This window comes from Dysidea avara, chromosome 3, assembly GCF_963678975.1.
Source record: "Dysidea avara chromosome 3, odDysAvar1.4, whole genome shotgun sequence".
NCBI classification, from domain to species: domain Eukaryota; kingdom Metazoa; phylum Porifera; class Demospongiae; order Dictyoceratida; family Dysideidae; genus Dysidea; species Dysidea avara.
This window is the reverse complement of record NC_089274.1, coordinates 2,518,208-2,541,454: the sequence shown is the minus strand read 5'-3', so window position 1 is coordinate 2,541,454 and position 23,247 is coordinate 2,518,208. Positions and strand designations below refer to the sequence as shown.

The 23,247-nt window shown below is 36.5% G+C and overlaps 1 protein-coding gene and 1 pseudogene across 2 annotated transcripts; one reads left to right on the top strand and one right to left on the bottom strand.

Annotated features, from left to right (window-relative positions):
* The first annotated feature begins 4 nt into the window (after window positions 1-4).
* Window positions 5-16,589, top strand: LOC136248868 (aldo-keto reductase family 1 member A1-A pseudogene; annotated as a pseudogene).
* LOC136248862 (uncharacterized) lies at window positions 11,326-22,955 on the bottom strand. 2 transcript variants are annotated; one of them, XM_066040682.1, is made up of 7 exons: window positions 15,669-15,826; window positions 15,516-15,613; window positions 14,783-14,893; window positions 14,607-14,738; window positions 14,492-14,551; window positions 14,001-14,222; window positions 11,326-12,106 (listed from the first exon to the last, which is right to left on the bottom strand). In XM_066040682.1, exons 1-7 carry the CDS (start codon window positions 15,787-15,789, stop codon window positions 11,471-11,473), a joined length of 1,380 nt encoding a protein of 459 aa, XP_065896754.1. In that variant the 5' UTR covers window positions 15,790-15,826; the 3' UTR covers window positions 11,326-11,470. The 2 variants fall into 2 exon arrangements, with proteins under 2 accessions (XP_065896754.1, XP_065896755.1); XM_066040683.1 differs by lacking the exons at window positions 14,783-14,893; window positions 15,516-15,613; window positions 15,669-15,826 and adding an exon at window positions 22,815-22,955.
* Window positions 22,956-23,247: the final 292 nt, after the last annotated feature.

Here is a 23,247-nt window from a genome sequence, read left to right as displayed (position 1 = left end):
ATGGCGGGTTTGATCGTGGGTTGTAAAAAGTATTAAAAGGTACAGATCGAATCTCTGGTTGTAAGCTTACTTAGTATACGTACCTATCATTGTGATTAATACATGAGCTACATAATTAGTTTCGCGTGGCCAGACCGCTTTTTTCCGTAGGAAAAAAGGGTCTGGTGCACTACTCCAATAGCTGTTTACTTCTGAGCCTTCCCCACATTCCGGGGACGCTAATTGAATAACATTGGTCACAAAGGAGGTGCCATGACGTCAGTAAGTTAACTAGAGATCTGTTTATCCTTTAAACGAATCTTAATTTGCTCCGATGTCTCTTTTATAGCGTCTTGAAAGTTAATCCTCATCGTGTAACAAGACTCACAACCGGAGCAGGAGTGTAGGAATACTTCGTAGTTTACTGACGTCATGGCACCTCCTTTGAGACCAATGTTATTCAATTAGCGTCCCCAGAATGTGGGGACGGCTCAGAAGTAAACAGCTATTGGAGTTGCACCAGACCCTTTTTCCCCACCCAGTATACGGAAAAAAGCGGTCTGGCCACGCGAGACTACTACATAATGTGTGTTGTACATGTGTAGTAGTCGTATTGTCCTCGGATTTGTCACCATGCTACTGAGCTGTGCCTTAATTCACCTTAATAGCTAGATTTTTCTTTACTGTGTAAACTTCATTCAGAAGATGTACATACTCTATGTAGCTAAATCAATTACGTGAGGGTGGGGGTGATTCAGTAATTAGTTGGGGGGTAAGTTTAAGAACATTTGGAATGTCCTCAATTTTACTTTGTAGGGTTTATGCACCTATTAATGTTAAGCCCCACTACCCCCCTCCCAAGCTTACTAGGGGATTAGTGGGGGATTTTGACCTGATTTGATCTGAAACTCTGCCCTACTAGTGGGGCATTTGACCGCTCGAAATTTTAGGCATTTGTTTTAACTTGCAAGCTAAATAAATTGACCTGTTTCCTAAAGTACCTTACAGCCATACTACATGGAGATTTGACCACTAGTCGTTCCCCCATGGGTGGAGAATTTGGTTTTTCAAAAAGTCAAATCCCCACCATTTCCCCCACTACTCCCGGGAGGGGGTAGGTGGGGGATAACATTGATAGGTGCATTACCAAAGGCACATCAGTGACTCAAAACTGACACAGCGTATTTATAGCACGAGACTGCATGGAGTGGCTGTATAATAAATCTTATAAGGTAAGTGCGGGTAATTCCGGACAGCTGCTAATTCCGGACACTTGGGTCATTTTCAACAATGGTAGAATTCCTGGGCCTATAATTTGGTAAGCTAATGCAGTGTCCTATGGCCTATCTACAAATCAAAATTGAAGCGAATCCATTATTCCACCGCGAAGTTTGACACGAATTTGTAGCGCAATCATGGGTAATTTTGTTCAAAAACTTTGAAAATGTCAATCAGTCCTAGTTCATATTTTCGATTTTCAGAGTTATAGAAAGATCATACCCTTGGCTAATTGCATACCAAAAATCATAAGAATCCATGCAGCACAGGCGGAGTGGCAGTTGATTTTTCAGCAGCTGTTCGGTTGAAATACAAAGAAAATATTCACGAATTACATAAACTTTTAAAAATATGCACTGCTGCTTTCTCCCAAATGGTATGAACTTTCTACTTGATTTATAAGCTGCAAATGAGTGGTACTTTAGTCTCCATACTTGTGAAAGAGGATTGGTAACCTGTGGAAGGCTCTACTTGCTTGTTATTCGAAGTGTCCGGAATTAGCCGCATGTTGCATTTTTACACGCTGTTAAGTTTCGGTCTATAACTCCTCAGCAGTTGATTTTATCGAAACGAAATTTGTACTGCGGATGCACCATAAGATAGGCTTTACAAAGATTCCTAGAGTTTGTCTTAACTCGTTGTGAGTGCAATGTTAGAGCGATTTTATCAAAGAGTGTCCGGAAATACCCGCATTTACCTTAATCTAGTTATAGCAATTTTTATTTCTCACCCCTACGCTTGTTTCATTTTTGAGCCAGTCTTTGTGGTCGCACATGACCAAGGTTTATTGTGCATATAAAGTGTATTACATTCTCATTATATAAGTCAGGCAAAGTTGATTATAGTTTCTAATCACCCGCCTGCATCATCTTCCACCCTGCCATATCTAGATTCATTACTGCCATGATTGATCGCGTACACTAGCAATTTGATGTTTGGGCAAACTATACTAAGGATAATGTTTCTCTTCCTGCTTCAGAAAGGTGGTAAGTGATTGGGGTGCATGAAAAGTTACTTCCTGCCCGTCCCAAAATTGAGGAAGTTGTTGATGAGAAACTAACAATCTACTTTGCTAAGCCTTAAGAATAACTGAAATCCATAATTCTAATACTTCAGTGAATCCCTTAATTAACTATCCAAATACTTAATTATCTGAACAATAGAAATGACTGTTCTATTAGAGTATTTTGTGTAAGGTGTGCATTCTATTAGAGTAATTGAACAGGGCTCTGAATAAGCTGAAATTTTGATTATCTGGACACATCTTGGTAACTACCAAGGGGTTCTGACAATCAAGGGAGCACTGTACTTACATGTAGTAGTTCAGCAATACTGCAGTGGGTAGAATCTTTGATTATTAAAGTCGAAATGGGAAGATCACCATATAATATTGTTAATTCTTTGTACTTGCTCTCAGTCAAGTAGTCATGAATACTGGTATGCACTGTTTAGCTAGCTATAATACTAAGAAGAGTTTTATTAGCTGTTGCTATTACTTTGACTCATCACAAACTACTGAAGATAGCCCCTGGGTTCGTACATACTTCAAGACATGTGGGCTTCCTACAATATTGATTATGTGACATAGTTTTATAGTCTGTATGCGTTCACCTGAGCCCTGCCAAATATAGGAATATCAAAGAGGTGAACATGAGTTCACTCCCAATGGTTTTGTACTGGAACAAGCATATTTTCATGTTGTAAACATGTTTGCACGCCCGAATCATCCTTACTAAAATGTATGGGATATTTTTAAAGCCTCATAACTCACTTATTCTTGTCAGTATCAAAGCGTTTTTTTGATAAACAGTTCTGGCATTTGAAGGGCTTCACAGCACTACTGAATGTTTGAGCAGCTGGCCTTTGTAACAAGAGTTATTAACAAGAAACGAGGGCTTAGGTGAACACGAACAGACTATAGTATGAAATTCAATTGGAATTGTTGTGGCTTTAAGAGGCATAAGTGTGTTATAGCATTGTCAATATTAATTTATGTTCAGTGCATCATGTACATATGGTAGTGAGCCGCACTGCCAAGAATATAAAGAAAAATGCATGCTAACAGTGTGACCACTACTGGGAGTTGTTAATAATAATGTAGCACCAGTTTTGTAATTCTCTCTGCAATTTTCATGATCTCTACATCTGAGGTTAAGCAAGTCTTAAATAGAGACATACAATTTCAAAACCTGGTTTGTGATATGAAGCATCTGCTACATATATCAGTCATTCATACATCTTCATCTGGACCACTAATGCCAAGGTTGTGTATTGATGTAAAGAAGTAACTCACAATATGACTGTCACCCAGCCATCTTTTCCTAGTCAACTTCTTGGATATAAACGATAATTGTGTAGTTGGCATGTAGTGGTACAGACAAAGGTGATTAATTAGATTAAATGTCTTCTACCATTTCCTAAACCTAACCGGAATGCTTCTGTGCCAATTTATAACCAAGTGATAAGATAATGTAAGCATTCTTTGCAAGTAAGGTACCAATATTCATTTGATTCACAAAAATTATCCAACCCCTGCCTGAGCTGGCTGATACCATGGTAACCGGTATATGGTTGTTATGACAACACGTTACATTTCTCCTCTTAGGGTCCACTAATATGGATATTTATTGATTGTTCAAAGAGGATGTGTTCAGAAAAAAATAAGAGTAACTGCATGGCAATCAAAAAACTTAATATCTGGTGCAGCAGACGCACTGGAACTTTATCATTGACTCTATGTTCCTATATTTTTATCTCTAATTGACTAGTACCTTTTGCAGTAATCAGTGTAGAGAGAAAAGGTGGACATATATAGTAAGAGTTAAATTTAATTAGCTTTAAAAATTAATTTAATCTTTCCAGTATGTTCATGCAGTTATACACAGATCCCCCAGATAATCAATTCTCCACTGAATTAGCCAGAAAAGGTTTGGATTTTTTGTGTAAATGCAACAAATATAATCAAGTTTGTCAATTACTTTAATAAAGCATACACCTGTTGACTAAATACTCTAATAGAACAGTCTGTTTGGTTCAGATGACCAACTCCTCCCACTGTATTGAACTGTTAATGTTCATCCAAAAAAAAATAGCCAAGCTGTAAAAAAAAACATTGCAGCCATTTCCTGGCCCCACATTCCCTTTTTACAGCTTGGCTGTTTTTGTTTTTTTTTGTTTGTTTTATTTACATGGATTTTACTTTTTGTGTTTTAAATATCCCATAGCCAGTCATAAAGTTTTTAGATTTGTTTTTTTCTTACCTATAGATACAATGATTATTATGGAAGACAGTAGTTAATAGTATTGCATTTTGTAGACTGATATTTGTCAAATGTTTTATAAAATATTTTGTGAATTGAATGAACATTTTAAGGACTTCAAATAGATCACACATATATAGATTTAAATGAATTTATAAGGCAGCAATTAAATTAGCTGATCAGGTGAAAACAGTGGTTCAGTGGTGAAGGTTTGGGAGATGGTCAATGATTTTAAAAATTCTGTTCACTTTTTAAATTCTCAGTGACTGTTCTATTAGAGTATTTAGACTTTACACCAGATTGCTCTGTAGCTATCACTGCAATTTGTTTTAAACCACAAAAGGTTTGAGCTTTGATGATTAAAACAGATTTTAAAGCTTTTCTCATAAGTCTTTTACCCTGTAGGCATGACAAAATATTTGTTGTATGCAAATAATTGTCCATTACTCTGTGAACATCTATCAGAGTTTTTGTGCCCCAAACTTTGCACATGAGTTAGCCTTAATACATCCTTAAAGCAAGGCGAATGAGGTATGCATTTATATTTTATGATGGCTTTTGTAAAGTAAATGAGAAATGGATAAATCTAAGCCCCCAAACAAAGAAAAAAAAGAGACCAAGCTAATTATAAACTTTTAGGGTTTGTATTTCATGAATGCATAAGGTGATCTTGCTCAACTTGACATGTGGGGTGCTGGAGGTAAAGGGAGTTTAATTTGCAGCATAAAAATCATTTCATTTGAAAAAGGAGCATGGAGCTATGTTTGCGCAAAAGATTGGGGCTTACAATTCTTATATATTCAGGCACAAATGATGATTATAGAAGACATATCCATAGTACTTAATTTTGGAGTTTAACTTGGGGCTTAATTTTACACAATTTCTTCTTCAAGCACACATGATGATTATGGAAGATAGTAGTCAAAATAGTTTCAGTTGTCAATATTGTAATGTAGGATTATCTTAATATTCTAATTGAGTGCACATTTTTTTGAGGACTTCTACATGTAGAATGTCCTAGATTTATAATACAAGTAGCTATATGTATAGTTTATAGCGATATGTTATATGTAAACAGTGTATTCCTTATATAAGCTGATAATGACCTGGAACTTTGTGAAGTAAACTTGGGTAAATGGAATCAGTGTTTGCCTCAGGCTATATAATTGAGTCTTACTGCAAATCAGTTACTTACTGTTTCTTTAATTGACATGGCAAAAAAAACTGGAAATCTCCATGCTTGTATTCATCACCAGTACAGTGGAGCCTGCATAGCCACTATCTTTTAGCATATAGTTTTGCCAGAAATTTTCTTTTGTCAGTCAGTCAGTCAGTCAGTCAGTCAGTCAGTCAGTCAGTCAGTCAGTCAGTCAGTCAGTCAGTCAGTCAGTCAGTCAGTCAGGGAGCAGGCTGATTCAGCTTGCCTGGTGGGACTAGTGATTGCACTGTATACAGATAATTATATGAGGGAGTTTGAAGGTACTTTCAGGGGAGTAACTTTTTACGCATCCACCTTGGAACCTCAAGTATATAAGTAGAAGGGAAAATTAGAAATTTTAAGTTGGATTAGGGATCAAAGAAATAAAATGTAGTGAAACAAGGGAATAGCTAAAAGTGGTGAAACAAGGAAGGTTGCATATGACATTAAATCCCTAAATTTTAGTCTATAACCATGACTGAATTAGGGATTAAATGTTATCTAGTATATCTGCAACCTTCCTTGCACTTTTATTTCACTACTTTGTTTTCTTTGATCCCTAATCCAACTTAAAATTCCTAATATTTTTTTGGAAAGGTTTGGGGTCAGTCTGAAGACATTTTTGGGCTTGGCTGTGCCTAGTTGTCATGAAAGGAAACTGAGGCTGGTTTTAGGGTGATATTGATATTTTTGGCTGAAAAAACATGATGTTATAAACCTATACCTCATTGTCAAGACCACTTCATTGTAGTGACTACATATGTACTGTATGGAGGGAAACTTTGGTGAATATATATAGTCAGCTCAATTGCACACATTTTACAAAAAACGTTGGTGAACTCAAGCTCAACCTTACCTACAAAATGACAATTGCAAGAGCTATAATTTAGTTGATGGAATGATTCGCCCAAGTATCCTCCCACCAAAGATGTCTTATAGAAATCATTTATCAATTACACAACCTTCATGATATTGTAACTGACAGATTATAGCAAAGGTGAAATAACTACATGTATAGAAACTGTAAGAAGCACCCACTCACATACTCCCATGCACCAGTTGGATTAATACCTCATATTTGATGATTACAATGTGGAAGTGAACAATGGTGAACAGAAACTAAAACTTTTCTTACTTCATACAGTATTATTCTAGAGATGAAATCGCTATATTAACACTTAATTGTATGGTTACTTACTGAGCAGGCTAGTGTATCCTGTGACATATCTCTTCAAGTTCTAAATGTTTATTTTATTCCCTCCATATATAGGTCATAGTGATAGCCTATTTCTTACTCTTGCGTAAATGTATAAACACTGTTACCAGTTAATCCTGGTGTACCATGACATCATTATTTGTGTACTATGCAGATACTCAAAGTGGCTGCTGATATAGGCATTTTGTATACAGGCTTGTTGTAGTTATATGTAGCATTTTCCTGCCAGCAGAATGATAGGTAATTGTAACAGTTATTGATTTAATTATTAATCACTTTTGCAATTTTAATTTCAACTAGGCTACGAGAACAAAAGTTTGTCATCCTAGTAGCTAGGTAAGTAATTGTGTTGCTGTACAAAAGTAGTTGCCAGTAAGTACACATAATACAGACATTGGTTGTTGGTTGTTTGATACAGAGTTGTTAGCTGCATGTAAAGTGGAAGACATCATCACTGCTACCACATACATAGGAAGTTGAAAACAATTTATGTATGTATAAGTACAATGGTATTTCAGGTTACTTGTTTATGTGGCTTCTGATTCAGCAATAGTTGTTTATAATCAGAAGCTCATAATTTATGTGATGAGCACTGCAAATACGTGGGCTCCTGTTAGTACACACTATACATGACTTAGTACACACTACAAACTGCATGACCTGCAATTCAGTCAACCTTGAGACCCAGAGATAACTGATGAGACAGAATGATCCTTTTAGGCAATCGTTTAACGAGAGTCATAACAGAGGTTGTGTAGACTATGTGGTATATAAGACTACCTCATTATGATATATATATATATATATATATAAATTATTACCCAGCCTATAAATTATTATCCATCCTTATTTATTATGGTGATCCTATTATTCTATGTAATAGCTATTGTAGTTGCCCATTATAGCTTCACAGGTATAAGTTTACTAGGAAATTCAGGGATATAAGAATGCACTCAGAGTTGCATGGATTTAGTGTATTTCTGCCTTACAGATTTGTTGAGGCAATGTAATGTAATGTAGTATGGTACCTTACAGACCCTGCATGGTTTACTATCCTTGTAGCTGTTATATCCCTACTACACACTTCCCATAAATAATATAATACATTATCCTATCCAACTGTGCTAAATGAGAGCTATTGTTTCCAATTCAACATCACCATGTAGCTGTGAGCATCTTGCCAAAAGTATAACTGGAACAAAGAAACCACCTAAGTATGTGCTAACCAACATCGGGAGAGTATAATGAAACTAGCTTTTATAGTATATATATGGTACAAGTGACAAATAAATTTAAACATAAAAATACAGCCTGTAATAAAATTTTGGGAAATGCCTGCAGTATACAGCTAACCAAGAAATATTTGGTGACTTGTTTGTAGCTGAACTCTACTGAGTAACTTGTATTGTTACTGATCTTCCCCTACAGGTTTACTTTTTTGTAGCTGAACTCACTACAGGGTGACTTGTTTCCAGCTGTACTATATTCTGTAAGGAACTTTGACTCTAGATCTGTCCTTCATAAGTGCCTCACTGTTAAAAATGAAGAGTAAACAACCACTCTAAAGAGTTCCCAGTGTAGGGAGAATTTAACACCCCTGGCATTCTGAAGAGAATAACAATTACTCTGAAGAGTAAGTGACACCACCTTCAGAGCATGTGTTACTCCTTTAGAGTAATGGTTACTCTCCAGGGGTGTTAAATCCTCCCTATTATGGGAACTCTTTAAGAGTTGTGATTACTCTTCATTTTAATAGTGCTGTGTAATAGGGAATACAGGGTCACACCTGTAATGATTGAAACATTTGTGATAGATTGTCTCCAGCTGGTGCATGTGGTGGTCAATGAATTAGCTAGAATTTTCATTTGCATATAACGTAGAGGTGAACAGCTGTGATAGCATTGGTCAGTGGCTGGTGGTCAGTATGGAGGTCCCAGATTTGAACTCTGGTAAATTTTTCCTTCTGTTCTATTCGAGTATCTTGACCCCACCAATCACAGTTGTTTGGTGTTTGCTTTGTAATTCCGAATTGTTACTTCTTTGTTTTTCAAACCATCAAAATCCCTATGTACACACAATGAATATAATATACGTATATCAGATTCCTTATAAAGTAAGTATGCACGTGAATTCACCCTCATTTTCTCTTTATCTGTACCAAATTTCAAAGCAATCAAATCATGCGTCAAGTGTGTGTGTTTTATAATTCTTTTACAAAGTGTGTGAAAGGAGACTCCCACACTGTAGATCCCTTATAAGAAAACAAAAACAAATAACAAATAACCAAACCCATAATCTCATGACAAATTTAATCAAATTTGCTGTGTGGCCTACCCTACCTGGTGGATGGCTACAATGCAAAAAATAATGTGCTTTGGAGAGATTGAACTATGCAGCCATGAAACTTGAACAAGTCTTCTTTCTTCCTTTTAATATACACACAGTGTGAGGTGCTACTTTCTTGGCTGCATGACGCACTACCATGTGTCTTGATGTAGCACAACTCTCAGACCATAGAAGTTGTTGATCTTCCACACTTGACCAGTAAGACAGGTAATGCAGTAATGCAGTTTAACGTATTTTTGTTGGGGGTTTCTGTCCTTATAATGTATAGTTAATTTTAATCTATGTCATCCAAGTGTCACCATTCCAGCTGTCCCTTTAACTCATAATAGCTCAGTACATGCAAGTAGATTCCTTTCTATACATGTATAACTAGTATCAAACAGTATGATGTTACTTAATTATCAAACAGCACAGTAGTACTGTTTAAGTAAGGATCCCCCCAAAAATGACATGCACCACCAAAGTGCCACCTTTAAAAATCATCCTAGAAACATCTTACATGATGAAAATCACCTTTCTGGAACAATATTAGTCCAATATAGCATTAAAAATAATTCTATCCTACTGAAGCCCTACATCAAAGTAAACAAAATAGAGGGATATGGTAGTTAAACCCTTGGAATGGAAGTTAAACTCCAGTACAAAATCCTTAAGTATGAATGACAAGCTGATTTGCACATTCAGTTGGATCAAAGGAAATGTGAAGCCATATCATAATATATAGCTGCAAGCACAGCAAAATTGAAACCGTACACAACTTTACTGGCCTCAATGTAGTTCTCTATGAAGTAAAATGCTTCGAAGTGTGGGATAGAAGGCATGTCATTATCAATACCTTAATTTAGCAATGCCTGCCTGCCTCTGCCTGACCACAGTTGCAAGGCTGGAGGCCAAATGAAGCAGCACACAGCTACCATTTAACACACCACAATAACAAACTCACCAGTGGGATGTACCTTTTGAGGTTCTGACAAGTGCATCTTTTATCTTCAATCAGGCTGGTCTTCGTCCTTTCAGCATATTTAAACGCCGCAGATTTATTTAGGTACTTACACTCAGTAAATATGTAACTTCACGGTAGGTTCAACATCATGCTTATCTCTGGAGCACCAAGACCACATCTCTTTTCATCTTACAACTTTCCAGTCACTATTAATGATCATTTGTTGTTATATGAGCAGTAGCTGTACTTTGTAATCAGCTTGTTATGTGCATGTATTGTTTAGTTTTGTTTTTCTTTGTAGTTGTAATTGTATCTTTGTTGGCTTTTGTAATGTGTATGTAAGTGTGTTCACTCCGGTAAGGAAGAACAGCTGTGCCAATTACTGTGAGGTTAAATCAACAATCATATCAAATCAATCAATAATCTCTTTAAAATGCATTGTATTTACTTGATCACAGTGACACACCCCGTTATTGTTGGTATAGCTCTATTCATAATGCTAACACAATGAAAATATGAAATAGTGACCTCTGGTAGTAGGTGAAAGGCTGACTCGAGATACTCTAACACAGCACTCACCCTAATAGAACAGTCACATATATGCTATAACAAGTTTTTGTAATGGTAATAATTAATAAATATAATAAAACAATTAGCTATTCCCAAGAAAAGAGGACATCTAGCAGTCCATAAGGACAGAAATATGGCTCATATCTGGGAAAGCATCTGTGGAGCAATGGGAAATCGATCGCATTACCTGGATGTACATTGTGACAGATTACAGTAAACAGAAAGACGATGTGCTTCTAATCCATGTCAGATCAGAATGCTGCTGTAAGTTACTAAGCTATGGTGAGAAAGCAGATCAGTGCAGCGATAAAAATGAAGTAGGGATCCAAGCAGTGAAGCAAGGTGGTATTACAGCATATTAGGTGAGAAAATCCCTACATTGGCATTGATTATTATATACACATGTCATTGTAGGGATGTTCCCACCATGCTATGCTGTAATACCATTGTTCATATCTTGTTTTATTGCTTGGATCCCTACTTCATATTTAATTAATGATTTTTAATATACTAGTTAACCACTATATCTGTGTGATTATAATACTAAAAATTAATATTGTAGCACAAGACATATTACAACTAATAATATTGATATAACAAGTGACACATTACAACATGTTAGGATGTGTGCAACACAACAGATAACCATAGGACAGTCCAGTACAAGATTGATGAGGTCATTAGTTCAGTTTAGTGGAAGACTTGAGCATTTTAATAACTTGACGTGATTCTTCCAAAACTTCCTCTGGTGGAGGATGTGAATACCTTCTGTGACGTTTGCCTCCTGACTTTATTTTACTAACAGTATCTGGCCACTCATCTTCAAATGTTTTAGCATATCTTTCTGCCACAATCTTAAGCTGACACCAGTCTTCTACACGTGCTTGTATCATAAATGTTGCAGATAAGAAAGCAAGGTTCTGTGTGATCCTGTGGTTGTATTCTTGAACAAGATGTACCATTTGAGCTGTTTTATCTTGAGACCAAACACCTCTCAGTGTACGACGAGGATTAGGGTCTGGTTGAGGATTCTGTGGTGCATCAACCTTTTCTTCTGGAAGCTTTGGTTCTTTGGACTTTCCTGTCATTGGTTTATCTGAAACTAACGCCTCCTGTTTATATATATCAAACATAGCCTGCTTAAGTTGGCGGTCACGAGTGATGGTTAATATTTTATTAGATATTGTTAGCTTTTGATCTAATGAGGCCTTAAGAAGCGATGCTTTAACCCTCCTGACTTCAGACTTGACATCAATTGTAGTTGGTGTTTCTGATGTTAATTCCTTGATATGCTTGTCCACCTTTTCCTCATCAATCTGTACACAATAACAACACATTAGAGGTGTTATGACATGCCACCATGATATGAACAAGTTGTGACATAGAATGGATCTTATTTGTATCGACAAATTGTGATTTCATAATTGCCAAAATGGCCGTGACTTCATCACGCAGTAACAAAAACTGAACTAGTGTGCTTGTAGCTCAGTTTCACAACATGGAACCATTCGATAATGGTGTTGTGGTGATGTAAAATAGGCCCATCTGGCAAAACCAGATCTGACTTCTGATATGGATCAAAATAGCGTGCATTTGTATTGTAAATATAAGTACAAGTACACAAAAAAAATTGGCATTTTCAACTAGAATAGGACCATAGCACATCCAGTGTTGGGGATAATGCATTACTTATTAATGCGTTATGTAATAATTATTACTTTTGTGGTTATAAAGTAATATAATGAAATACGCTATAAAAACTGGTAATATAACTCAATTTACTGTACTTACAAACGTAACGGTTACCTAAGTAATGAAGTTACTGTAACGAGTTTAATATTACTACTACAAGCAAGAGTAAATAATAGAAGAGAGAGTATCTAACTGCCATATAGTACATCAAAAATGAGCACGTTAAGTAGAGAAGCCATCCTGTAGTGCTATCAAAGTAAGTGTTGAATGAAGCAATAAACAACTTCTAGCTCAGACTGTTTGAAGTACCCAGGCTCAAACAGTCTGAAGTAGAAAGTGTTTATTGCTTCATTCAACACTTACTTTGATAGCACTACAGGGTGGCTTCTCTACTTAACGTGTGCTCATTTTTGATGCACTATATGGCAGTTAGATACTCTCTCTTCTATTATTTACTCTTGCTACAAGTAACAAAGTTACTAATCTCATTATAGTAATCCACTGAGTAACACCTAGCCAGAATGAAGCTTATTCACCAGCTTCTTACTTATAACCAAGATTTGCACATTGTCCAACAATGCAATCATGTCACGTGATAAGGTGATAGTTTCACACGTGACAGCTTAAGGCTGTGGACACAAAGTAATATAATATGTAATATTATTATAGTTACTTTATTATATGGGTAATATGTAACTGTAACTAAATAGTTCAGTTGTAAATAATATGTAATATGTAACTAGTTACTTTTAAAAAGTAACTGCCCCAACACTGAACACATTGATAAAAAGTACTGGAACAAGCTGGAGTAGTGCATGTTATTAAATCACAGTAAAACAATAAGAAGTGTTATATCCCTACTGTGCATTTCTGTTATGGTATCTTGGAGCACAGTTTGAATATAACACTTCTTGTTCTTTTACTGTGATTTAATATCGTGCACTACTCAAGCTTGTTTCAGTACTTTTATCGATGTGCTATGGTCCCTACTCTAGTTGAAAATTCCAATTTTTTTGTGTACTTGTTTGAACTTTTTTTGTAAATAATTATTATGACTGGTGAACCCACGCATACTGCATCTGAAATGGCACCACGCTCCCCAGCTATATCAATTATTGTCTGAAGTTATGCTTCGTTGTCAGCTATGTCCAACCCATTACACAGCATTTTGAATCAAGAAATACTTGAAAAGCACCTCGGCAATCAAAATAGCCACTATGAAAAACATGGACGATTTCCATTATGAAGGGAAGCCATCACATGCTACCACCAAATTGATACTTTTTGCTGTCGGCAAAGATGAATGGGACACAAAGGAGGACACTGGTAAGTCCATGAAGAATGCATTGTATGTACTGCAGTATGTCAAAAGGCACCTCTCCCAATACCCCTCTGTACAAAATACCCCATGTTGTGATGTAAACATGGATAAGGTCCATTGCAAATGTAATAATATACAGGGCACACCAATACAGTTAGTATATATCACAACCCTGATGATGACACAACTTCCCTTACCTTAACATTAATCATCACTTGTGAAATATACTCAGTTAGTTGGTGTCTATCTACCGTTGACTTGAAAATCTCATTCATCAAATACACTATTTTATTAAGGCTCAAATCATAGTCGTAATCAGGATCACACAAACTAATTCCATAATGACACAGAAATGGTCCAATGTGTAGTTGAATGGGCATCTTCACCACACTGAAATACTCCTCAACTCTCTTGTGTTCCTGCATGGGTATAATAACAATATGGAACTTGAGTCATTGCCATGACCGGCTGAACTTGTAACCAAACCCTGTCTATAGCTAGATGGTAAGTTACACCTTACCCCTTTTGTGTTAGAGCATGCTACTATAGTCTATAACTGAACAATAATAAATAAACAGGTGTTGTGTCAGTAATTCAGTAATGTTGTTATTGATTGTTCTACATGGTCAACAGAAACACAAACAACATGCATATATGGTAAAGGTCAACAATAACTAGATACACTTACTTCAAATGTGAACTCCATCACTCCTTGCAAAAACCTCAACAAGATTTTCATCTCTTCTGCCTATAGTAGTATAATGATAAGTCAGCTGTTTCTATGTAACATGTAGTACACTAACTTCATAATCTCTTTGTATTATATCCCTCTTCATATCATGACAACACATTATCTCAAACATGTCGTTGTAGCACATCATAGAGTAACTGAAATATTCCACATTGAGAGTAGCTCGTATGAAGTTGACAACATCCTACAAAACATTAAGTTATGGGATGTGACATAATCACTCATTACCTGTCTCACTCCAATAGGTTTATATTCCCCACATAACATTGCAGCTGTCTTGATAAGATCTGACAAGTCCACCTGTTGGTCTTTGTGATATGCCACAAGAATACAACCAACCTGCAAATGGTATATATGTATTGATGGACGGTGGATGTGGTATACTGAGAAATCACAATCTGCACACACTCTGAGAATATACCAGTGAAAACTGTACACAAACACTAAACTGCTAAAGTTAACCTAGCTGTCTACAATACATGTGATGATCATGGTAACAAACAATTAAACCTTTCCTGCAGGTTAACACAAATCAAAAGCTACACAAAAGAATTCACAGAATTTATGTGGTGGAACCAAATGGTACAAAGCAGAGTGCAAGTATCTAAGCCAACAAAGTAACATCCTGTGCAGTTATAGTTGGCCTTATAGTTGAAACAACAATCAACATTTCAGTTGATGTTCAATTGATAGGAATGATCAATTTGACCACGTTCACATCAATTTGACCCAAACTTGACCTTTACATAAGCAAGACAGGTTGGCAGTTTGACACATGCACTTGCCCTATATGATGAAGTTGAGTCAGCCCTTGGACTGAGCACTATTTGATCATACCCATACGGAATTTGCTTTCTCATTATCATTACACTGGATAACTTTCAGATGGTCCCTTTAATTCCTGTGTACAACTACAATCCTACCAGCTCTAAAAGCTTCAATCATGTAGCTATGACCTCACCAAATCACAGTAGGTCTCATAAATGATTCTGAACTTCTCCTTCATTTTCTTTTGGTCAATAGTCGCAGAATAAGCAAAGTCAGAATTGTATCCATATTCTATATGACAACAAAAGCGTCATTACAGGTTAATGAGGGGTGACCTCAGACTCACCATCAATGGCATGAGCAAAGAACCTTATAACAGGATACAGCCAACAAGGAGAGTGTAAAAATTCACAAAACTCTGGAGTCGGGAGTACGGGTACATCGCGAGCAGCACCACTAGTAGCCATCTCTATAAACTGAGTATGTGGTCTGGGAGGTCAAGCAGTTTTTATTTGTGCAGTCACGTGCAATGTGATGACGTCACTAGTCTATCTGCAAGCCACGTGGCTTATCGGCTTCAGAGCTGGAGATGACAAGTTCCCTGATGGTAGTTTGATTTACTCTGACACTCACTACTGTGAGACATGGGCTGCTATGGAGAAACTCGTGGAAGAAGGATTGGTCAAACATATCAGATTGTCAGTCAAATTTCAATAGCAAACAGATTGGCGAGATCATGGCGATGGCTAAGATACAACCAGCAGCATTACAGGTAGAGTGTCACCCCTATCTCATACAAAAGGAGCTGATTGTTCACAGTGCCAAACACAACATTGTCACCACTGCTTATAGTCCATTGGGCTCACCTGACCGACCATGGAGAGTCATCACTTCTAGATGACCCCAAAATTGTTGAGATTGCTAAGAAGTACAACAAATCTGCAGCTCAAATTTTAATCAGGTTTCAAGTAGAACGTAAAGTAGTGGTGATCCCAAAGAGCGTAACACCTGACAGGATCAAGGCTAACGTTGATGTGTTTGATTATAGCCTTTCAGCTGAGGACCTGGTTACACTGGAATCATTTACCGTAACTGGAGGGCTTGTTACCCAGTGATTGAGGTTGATGGAAAGCATCCCTTTTCCAGGGCAGCCTCCCTTCCTTCAGAATTTTTTATGGTGTTGCTCATTGAACATAGCTAGGCACCTTTGACATAATTCAAACATTTTTATGCAGTTTATGACTATGTGTAACATAATAAATGTGTCTATAGCAAATTGTTACCAATATTGACATAACACAAGGGGAACTAGGTGGGATAGAGCACCCTCTACATTTAGAAATCAAGATACTCTAATAGAACAGTCATTAACTCTAATAAAACAGTCAAGAGTAACACAATTATAAAACACTGTTTGTCATTTTAAACAACTAAAACACCTGTTCTAAATTGAGTTAATGACTCTAGATCTATCCACACACTAGTGACTAGAAATTTTCTGGGAATGCAGCTGCACACCAAATGCCAGGATTATCTATTTGCTTAAAGTTTTTGTGATGCTTGTGCAGGGGACCTTATGCTAATTCTAAAAATTTCAACTTTATTTCAGCCAAAATCAGCACCAAAATCATTTTCATAAAGTAAATATTTTTCAAAATTTCTTTATAGACTTTATAGCTACTACAGCTCAGTAGCATTCATGCTTCCAACATTGAATTTTCATAAGCATTTACAAATTTTAGTTAAAATTATCTCACAATGTTAAGTTTTCAAAAATTCATTAGGGAGCAGTTTAAACTAATTCTGCATAGTTTTTAACTCTGTATCTTCCAGTAACTATCAACAAATTTCAGTCAAAATTGTCACCAAATTCAATCTCAGAACATCAAATTTTCATGGGGGGGGGGGGGGGGGGGAATGCCCTCAGACCCCCTAGAAGGCTCATACTTCGCATTTCGCAGAGTGTGCTTCGCACACTGTGGAGTGACTTCTACCTGTTTGCTTCCGCCCCCCTCTTAGCAAAATCCTGGATCTGCCCCTGTCTTCCCATTTCACTTACAATGCAAAACTTTAAGCAGCTCTATATAAATAATCAAAGGGAATTCATGCTTTGTAACTGCCTCATGCAGCATCAAAGGCAATTGTGGCCAGGGCTATATCATGATATCGCCATGTGGTCAGGACAATATGTGAAATATAACCCTGTGGTTTCCTTTGATCTGAGGTGTCAAAGTGGTATATATAGGTTCAAACATAGCTAAAGTGTACTTGATGATTTCATTAATAAGACTACCTCATTATAAATGTCAAGTAGGTCCCAAAGATGTGTGTATAATACATATGAGGTGTACTTTGAGTGTCAACAATGCCAGCATAATTATATGGACATAGTTAATGGTAGGCAATAGCACTGAACATAATTCCAGCATAGTAGGTACAGTTTTGTGCATTTTATATTAGAGAAGCTTAAACTGTGCACATGTTGCATGATACAGGTTGGGATAGAGACAAACACAATAAAAGTTCAGATTTATTACTATATACTCTAATAGAGCAGTCACTGAATCATGCTTAAATATCCTAGTAGGACGTTCACAGGTGTTTTAGATCCAATAATAAAGCAGTCAAGATATAAGTTTTTAAGTAGGCTTGACCAATTATGCTTTGAAAATAGTCTATTATGCTTTTGAGCAGTGCTCAAAAATATATCCAGTCCATAATGCTCAAAATTATGCTTTTGAAGTTGAGATTATGCTCTAGACTTGGCTAGACTATGATATCAGCCTTTCCTGACTGCTGTATTAGAGTAAGTGACTGCTCTATTAGATTTCAGGAAATGTGAATAATCAGCTATAATAGAGTGGCATGGTGTATAAATATGATCATTTTGTGCACTTTGTTAGAAAAGCATCAAACTTAAACTTAGCACATCATAAAATGTGCTCCCAATGACAGTTTTTGTCCATAGTGCCATTGCATATAATCCTTGGCAACCTTTATGGACATTTTATAATGAAAATTCATCATTTTTGTTTTAATTTCCCTGGGGCATTGTTTTTAGGCATGAGGCTATTATGCTCCAAAAATTGAGCATTATGCTTTTGAGCAGTGCTCAAAAAATTACCTATTATGCTTTTGAGAATTGCCCATTATTCCCAAAATTAAGCCACTATAATTGGCTAATAATGCCAGTTAATTGCTGTATCAGACCATTTTCATTGATGTTTAACCTTGCATTCTTTAGCTGGTTGTTTTATTAGAGTATTTTGTATCAGTATGACTGCTTTGTTACAGTAAATATTCAGTGACTGCAGGGGCGGAGGAAACGTCTACATGTTGGGTAGGCAACTGTAAGATCATACTTCTATGACCATCACCAGCATCATAGTTGTGCAATCACAACCAGCATTTGCAACATGCTTAGGCCAGCTCCAGAAATTTTTAGAAAAATTGCTTTCTGCGATTGAATCTGGAGACAATTTCACATCTATAAAATAATGCATAGCTAATATAGTCTAATGGAATGAATAGTCACTGACTGCTCTATTAGGGTATCGATGACTGTTCTATTAGAGTATCTCGAGTGATAATAACCAAAAGCGATCCTAAAAAATCAGAGCAACCAGACTGCTTTCTATGGACTTGGAACATGGCTCAATAGTTACCACTAAAAGTTGGGTAGGCATTTGCCTACCCTTCCTACCCGGTTCCGCCGCCCCTGGACTGTTCTATTAGAGTTTCTGACTGCTCTATTAGAGTATCTCGATCTTTTTTTAACGGAATTGTGCAATTTGCATATTTTCCTACTGTTAAAGCTTTATAATCACCTCAGAATGCTAGCATAATTCCTGATTCCCACACATACCTATTATTCCCGAAATTATGCCAGCATAATCGCCGCATCCCTAATTGTTTTACACCATTAAACATGGTTTCAAATTAAAGGTCTTGTTGAAAGAAACAACTTGGTTTTATTTGGAGCCAATAGGTAATTTCATTCTAAAGTTACTGTTTGCGTTCACCTGAGCCCTCGTTTCTTGTTACAAGGGCCAACTTCCCAAACATTTAGTAGCTCTGTGAAGTCCTTTAAATGACAGAATTTTTTATCAAAAAAGTGCTTTGATAGGGGCAATAACAAGATTAGTGAGCCATACATTTAATATGGACAATTCAGGCACACATTTAGTACGTCCCTCATGAGTGCCTGTTATATATAAGTGTAATAGAGAATACAGGATGACACCTGTTATGATTGAAATGTTTGTGACAGATTGTCTCCAGCTGGTGCATGTGGTGGTCAACGAATTAGCTAGAATTTTCATTTGCATATAAAGTAGAGGTGAACAGCTGTGATAGCATTGGTCAGTGACTAGTGGTCAGTATGGAGGTCCCAGATTTGAACTCTGGTAAATTTTCCTTCTGTTCTATTCAAGTATCTTGACCCCACCAATTACAGTTGTTTGATTTTTGCTTTGTAACTCTGTAGTTGTTACTTCTTTAACTCAAACCATCAATAGCCCTATGTACACATCAAATTTCAAATTATTCACATAATTGGTTTACCCTGCATAGCTGTGACTAAAGTGTGACACAAATAAATGATCATATCACCATGAATATAATATATGTATATCAGATTCCTTATAAACTTAGTATGCATGTGAATTTACCCTCATTTGCTCTTTATCTGTACCAAACTTCAAGGCAATCGAATCATGCGTTAAGTGCTTGGGTTTTATAAATCTTTTTGCAAAGTGTATAAAAAGGCCCCCATAGATCCCTTATAAGAAGAGAAAGCAAAGAAAACAAGTTGATGTTGTGCTACTTCTAAAAACCAGGCGCCATGCAGCTAGCTAACTCATCTGGAATAACTATAGACAGTATATGCTACTATGAATTAACCAACTATGTATTACTACTTTACAATAGGGTAGTTTGGGTTGTGCAATAATATAATTAGCTATTTCTCGTATTTTGTAATTCATGAAATATTCGTAATTCGTTCAATTACGTTGCTATGCACTGCTAAGGAAGCGTTTGTTAAATAAACCACTTTTACCAACATATTACACACAAAACTATCTTCTAAATTGTTTTATAGTGTAACTAACGTGTTTTTTCCCACAAATTCTCTTGACAATTTCAGTAAACCAGGCGCACGCCCACAGCCGGCCTTCTTAAATAATGTGCTTTGGAGAGGGGGCCACCATTGAACAAGTCTTCTTTCTTCCTTTCAATATACCGGCACACAGTGTGAGGTGCTACTTTCTTGGCTGCATGACACACTACTATGTGTCTTGATGTAGCACAACTGTCAGACCACAGAAGTTGATCTTCCTCACTTGACCAGTAAGACAGGTAGTGCAGTAATGTAGTTTAATATTTTTGTTGGGTTTTCTGTCCTTGTAATGTATAGTTAGCTAGTTTTAATCTGTCATCCAACCTGTCCCTTCAACTCATATTAGCTCAGTATAGATTACTATTCAGGCTGTACATGTATAACCAGTATCAAACAGTATGATGGTACTTATCAAATAGTACAGTAGTACTGTTTAAGTAGAGATCCCCCCAAAATGACACACACTGCCTAAAATGCCACCTTTAAAGCATCTTACACTAATGAAAATCTCCTTTATGAACAATACTATTATAGTCCATCTAACATCAAATACAACATTAAAAACAATTCTATCCTACTGAAACACTATACATCTAAGTAAAAATGTAGGAGGATATGGAAGTTAAACCTCAGGAATGGAAGTTAAACCCCAGCAGGTCACCATCAAAATACATTCAGTTGGATCAAAGGAAACTTGAAGCCATATCATAATAATTATATAGCTGCAAGAGCAGCAAAATTGAAACCATACACAACTTTACTATAACCTCATTGTATGTACTTCTTTATGAAGTGTGGGATAGAAGGCATGTCATAATATGGTATCAATACCTTAATTTAGCAATGCCTGCCTATCCGCCTTTCTGCCTCCCTGCATGGAGGCTGGAGGCCAAATGAAGCAGCTCACAGCCATCATTTATACGCTACAATAAAAAACTTACCAGTTGGATGGGGATGCACCTTTTATCTTCAATCAGGCTGGTCTTCATCCTTCCAGCACATTTAGATGCTGTGAACTTATACTTGGTACATACCTGTAATTTCACAATGGGTTTGATACCACACTTATCTCTTGACCACCAAGACAATGCCTCTTTTCATCTTCCAACTTGCCAGCCCCTATTTATGAACATTTGTTGTTGTATGATAATGAGTAGTTGTATTCAGCTTATCATGTCTTGTTTAGTTTGTTTTTCTTTGTTGTATACTTAGTCCTTTGTTGGTTAATGTGTATGCTCCATTAAAGAAGAATGGTTGTGTAACCTGTGTTGATTATCATGAGATTAAATCAACAATCAAGTCAATCAATAGTCTCTTTACTTGATCACAATGACATTATGACACACCCCATTGTTGTTGGTATAGCTGTATTCATATAATGCTAGTACAATGGAAATCTAATCCAAAACAGCCAAGCTGTAAAAAAAGTGTGCGGCCCTCAAAAAGGCTATGGTGAAAAAAGATGTGAAATCCAAGGTGGCGGCCAAGAAATGGCTGTGATGGTAGGTTAATGGTAAAAATTTTAATAACGACAATTCAAGTGAATTTTTGTGCCGCTTGGTCTTGGCACAAAATTCACCTGAATTGTCATTATTAAAATTTTGTGAAATATACTCAGTTAGTTGGTATCTATCTACTGTTGACTTGAAAATCTCATTCATCAAATACACTATTTTATTAAGGCTCAAATCATAGGATCACACAAACTAATTCCATAATGACACAGAAATGGTCCAATGTGTAGTTGAATGGGCATCTTCACCACACTGAAATACTCCTCAACTCTCTTGTGTTCCTGCATGGGTATAATAACAATATTGAACTTGAGTCATTGCCATGACCTACTGAACTTGTAACCAAACCCTGTCTATAGCTAGATGGTAAGTTACACCTTACCCCTTTTGTGTTAGAGCATGCTACTATAGTCTATAACTGAACAATAATAAATAAACAGGTGTTGTGTCAATGATTCAGTGATGTTGTTATTGATTTAGAATAATTGTTCTACACGGTAAACAGGTAAAAAGAAACACAAACAACATGCATATATGGTAAAGGTCAACAATAACTAGTTACACTTACTTCAAATGTGAACTCCATCACTCCTTGCAAAAACCTCAACAAGATTTTCATCTCTTCTGCCTATAGTAGTATAATGACAAGTCAGCTGTTTCTATGTAACATGTAGTACACTAACTTCATGATCCCTTTTTTATTATTCACTCTTCATATCATAACAACACATTATCTCAAACATGTCGTTGTAGCACATCATAGTGTAACTGAAATATTCCACGTTGAGAGTAGCTCTTATGAAGTTGACAACATCCTACAAAACATTAAGTTATGGGATGTGACATAATCACTCATTACCTGTCTCACTCCAATAGGATTACAGTCTTCACATAACATTGCAGCTGTCTTGATAAGATCTGACAAGTCCACCTGTTGGTCTTTGTGATATGTCACAAGAATACAACCAACCTGCAAATGGTACATATTGGTAGATGGTGGATGTGGTATACTAAGAATTTGCATTCTGCTGAACAGCAATGCACAAACACTACAACTGCTAAAGTTTAACCTAGCCAGTAAACAGCACATGTGATGATCATGGTAACAAACAATTAAACCTTTCCTGCAGGTTAACACAAATCAAAAGTTATACAAAAGAATTCCCAGAATTTATGTGAGGGGACCAAATGTTACAAAGCAGAGTACCAAGGGTCTAATCCAATAAAGTAAGACAATCATCACCCTTAATCTTTGTAGTTGTAATAGTTGACCTTATAGTTGAAACAATAAT

Coding starts and splice junctions, on each gene's coding strand:
- LOC136248862 (XM_066040682.1), bottom strand. CDS start 15,789: ATGGCTACTAGTGGTGCTGCTCGCGATGTACCCGTACTCCCGACTCCA. Junction 14,552..14,606: donor TAATACAAAGAGATTATGAA/GTTAGTGTACTA, acceptor ATACTACTATAG/GCAGAAGAGATGAAAATCTT. Junction 12,107..14,000: donor AAGTGATGATTAATGTTAAG/GTAAGGGAAGTT, acceptor TATTGTGTACAG/ATTGATGAGGAAAAGGTGGA.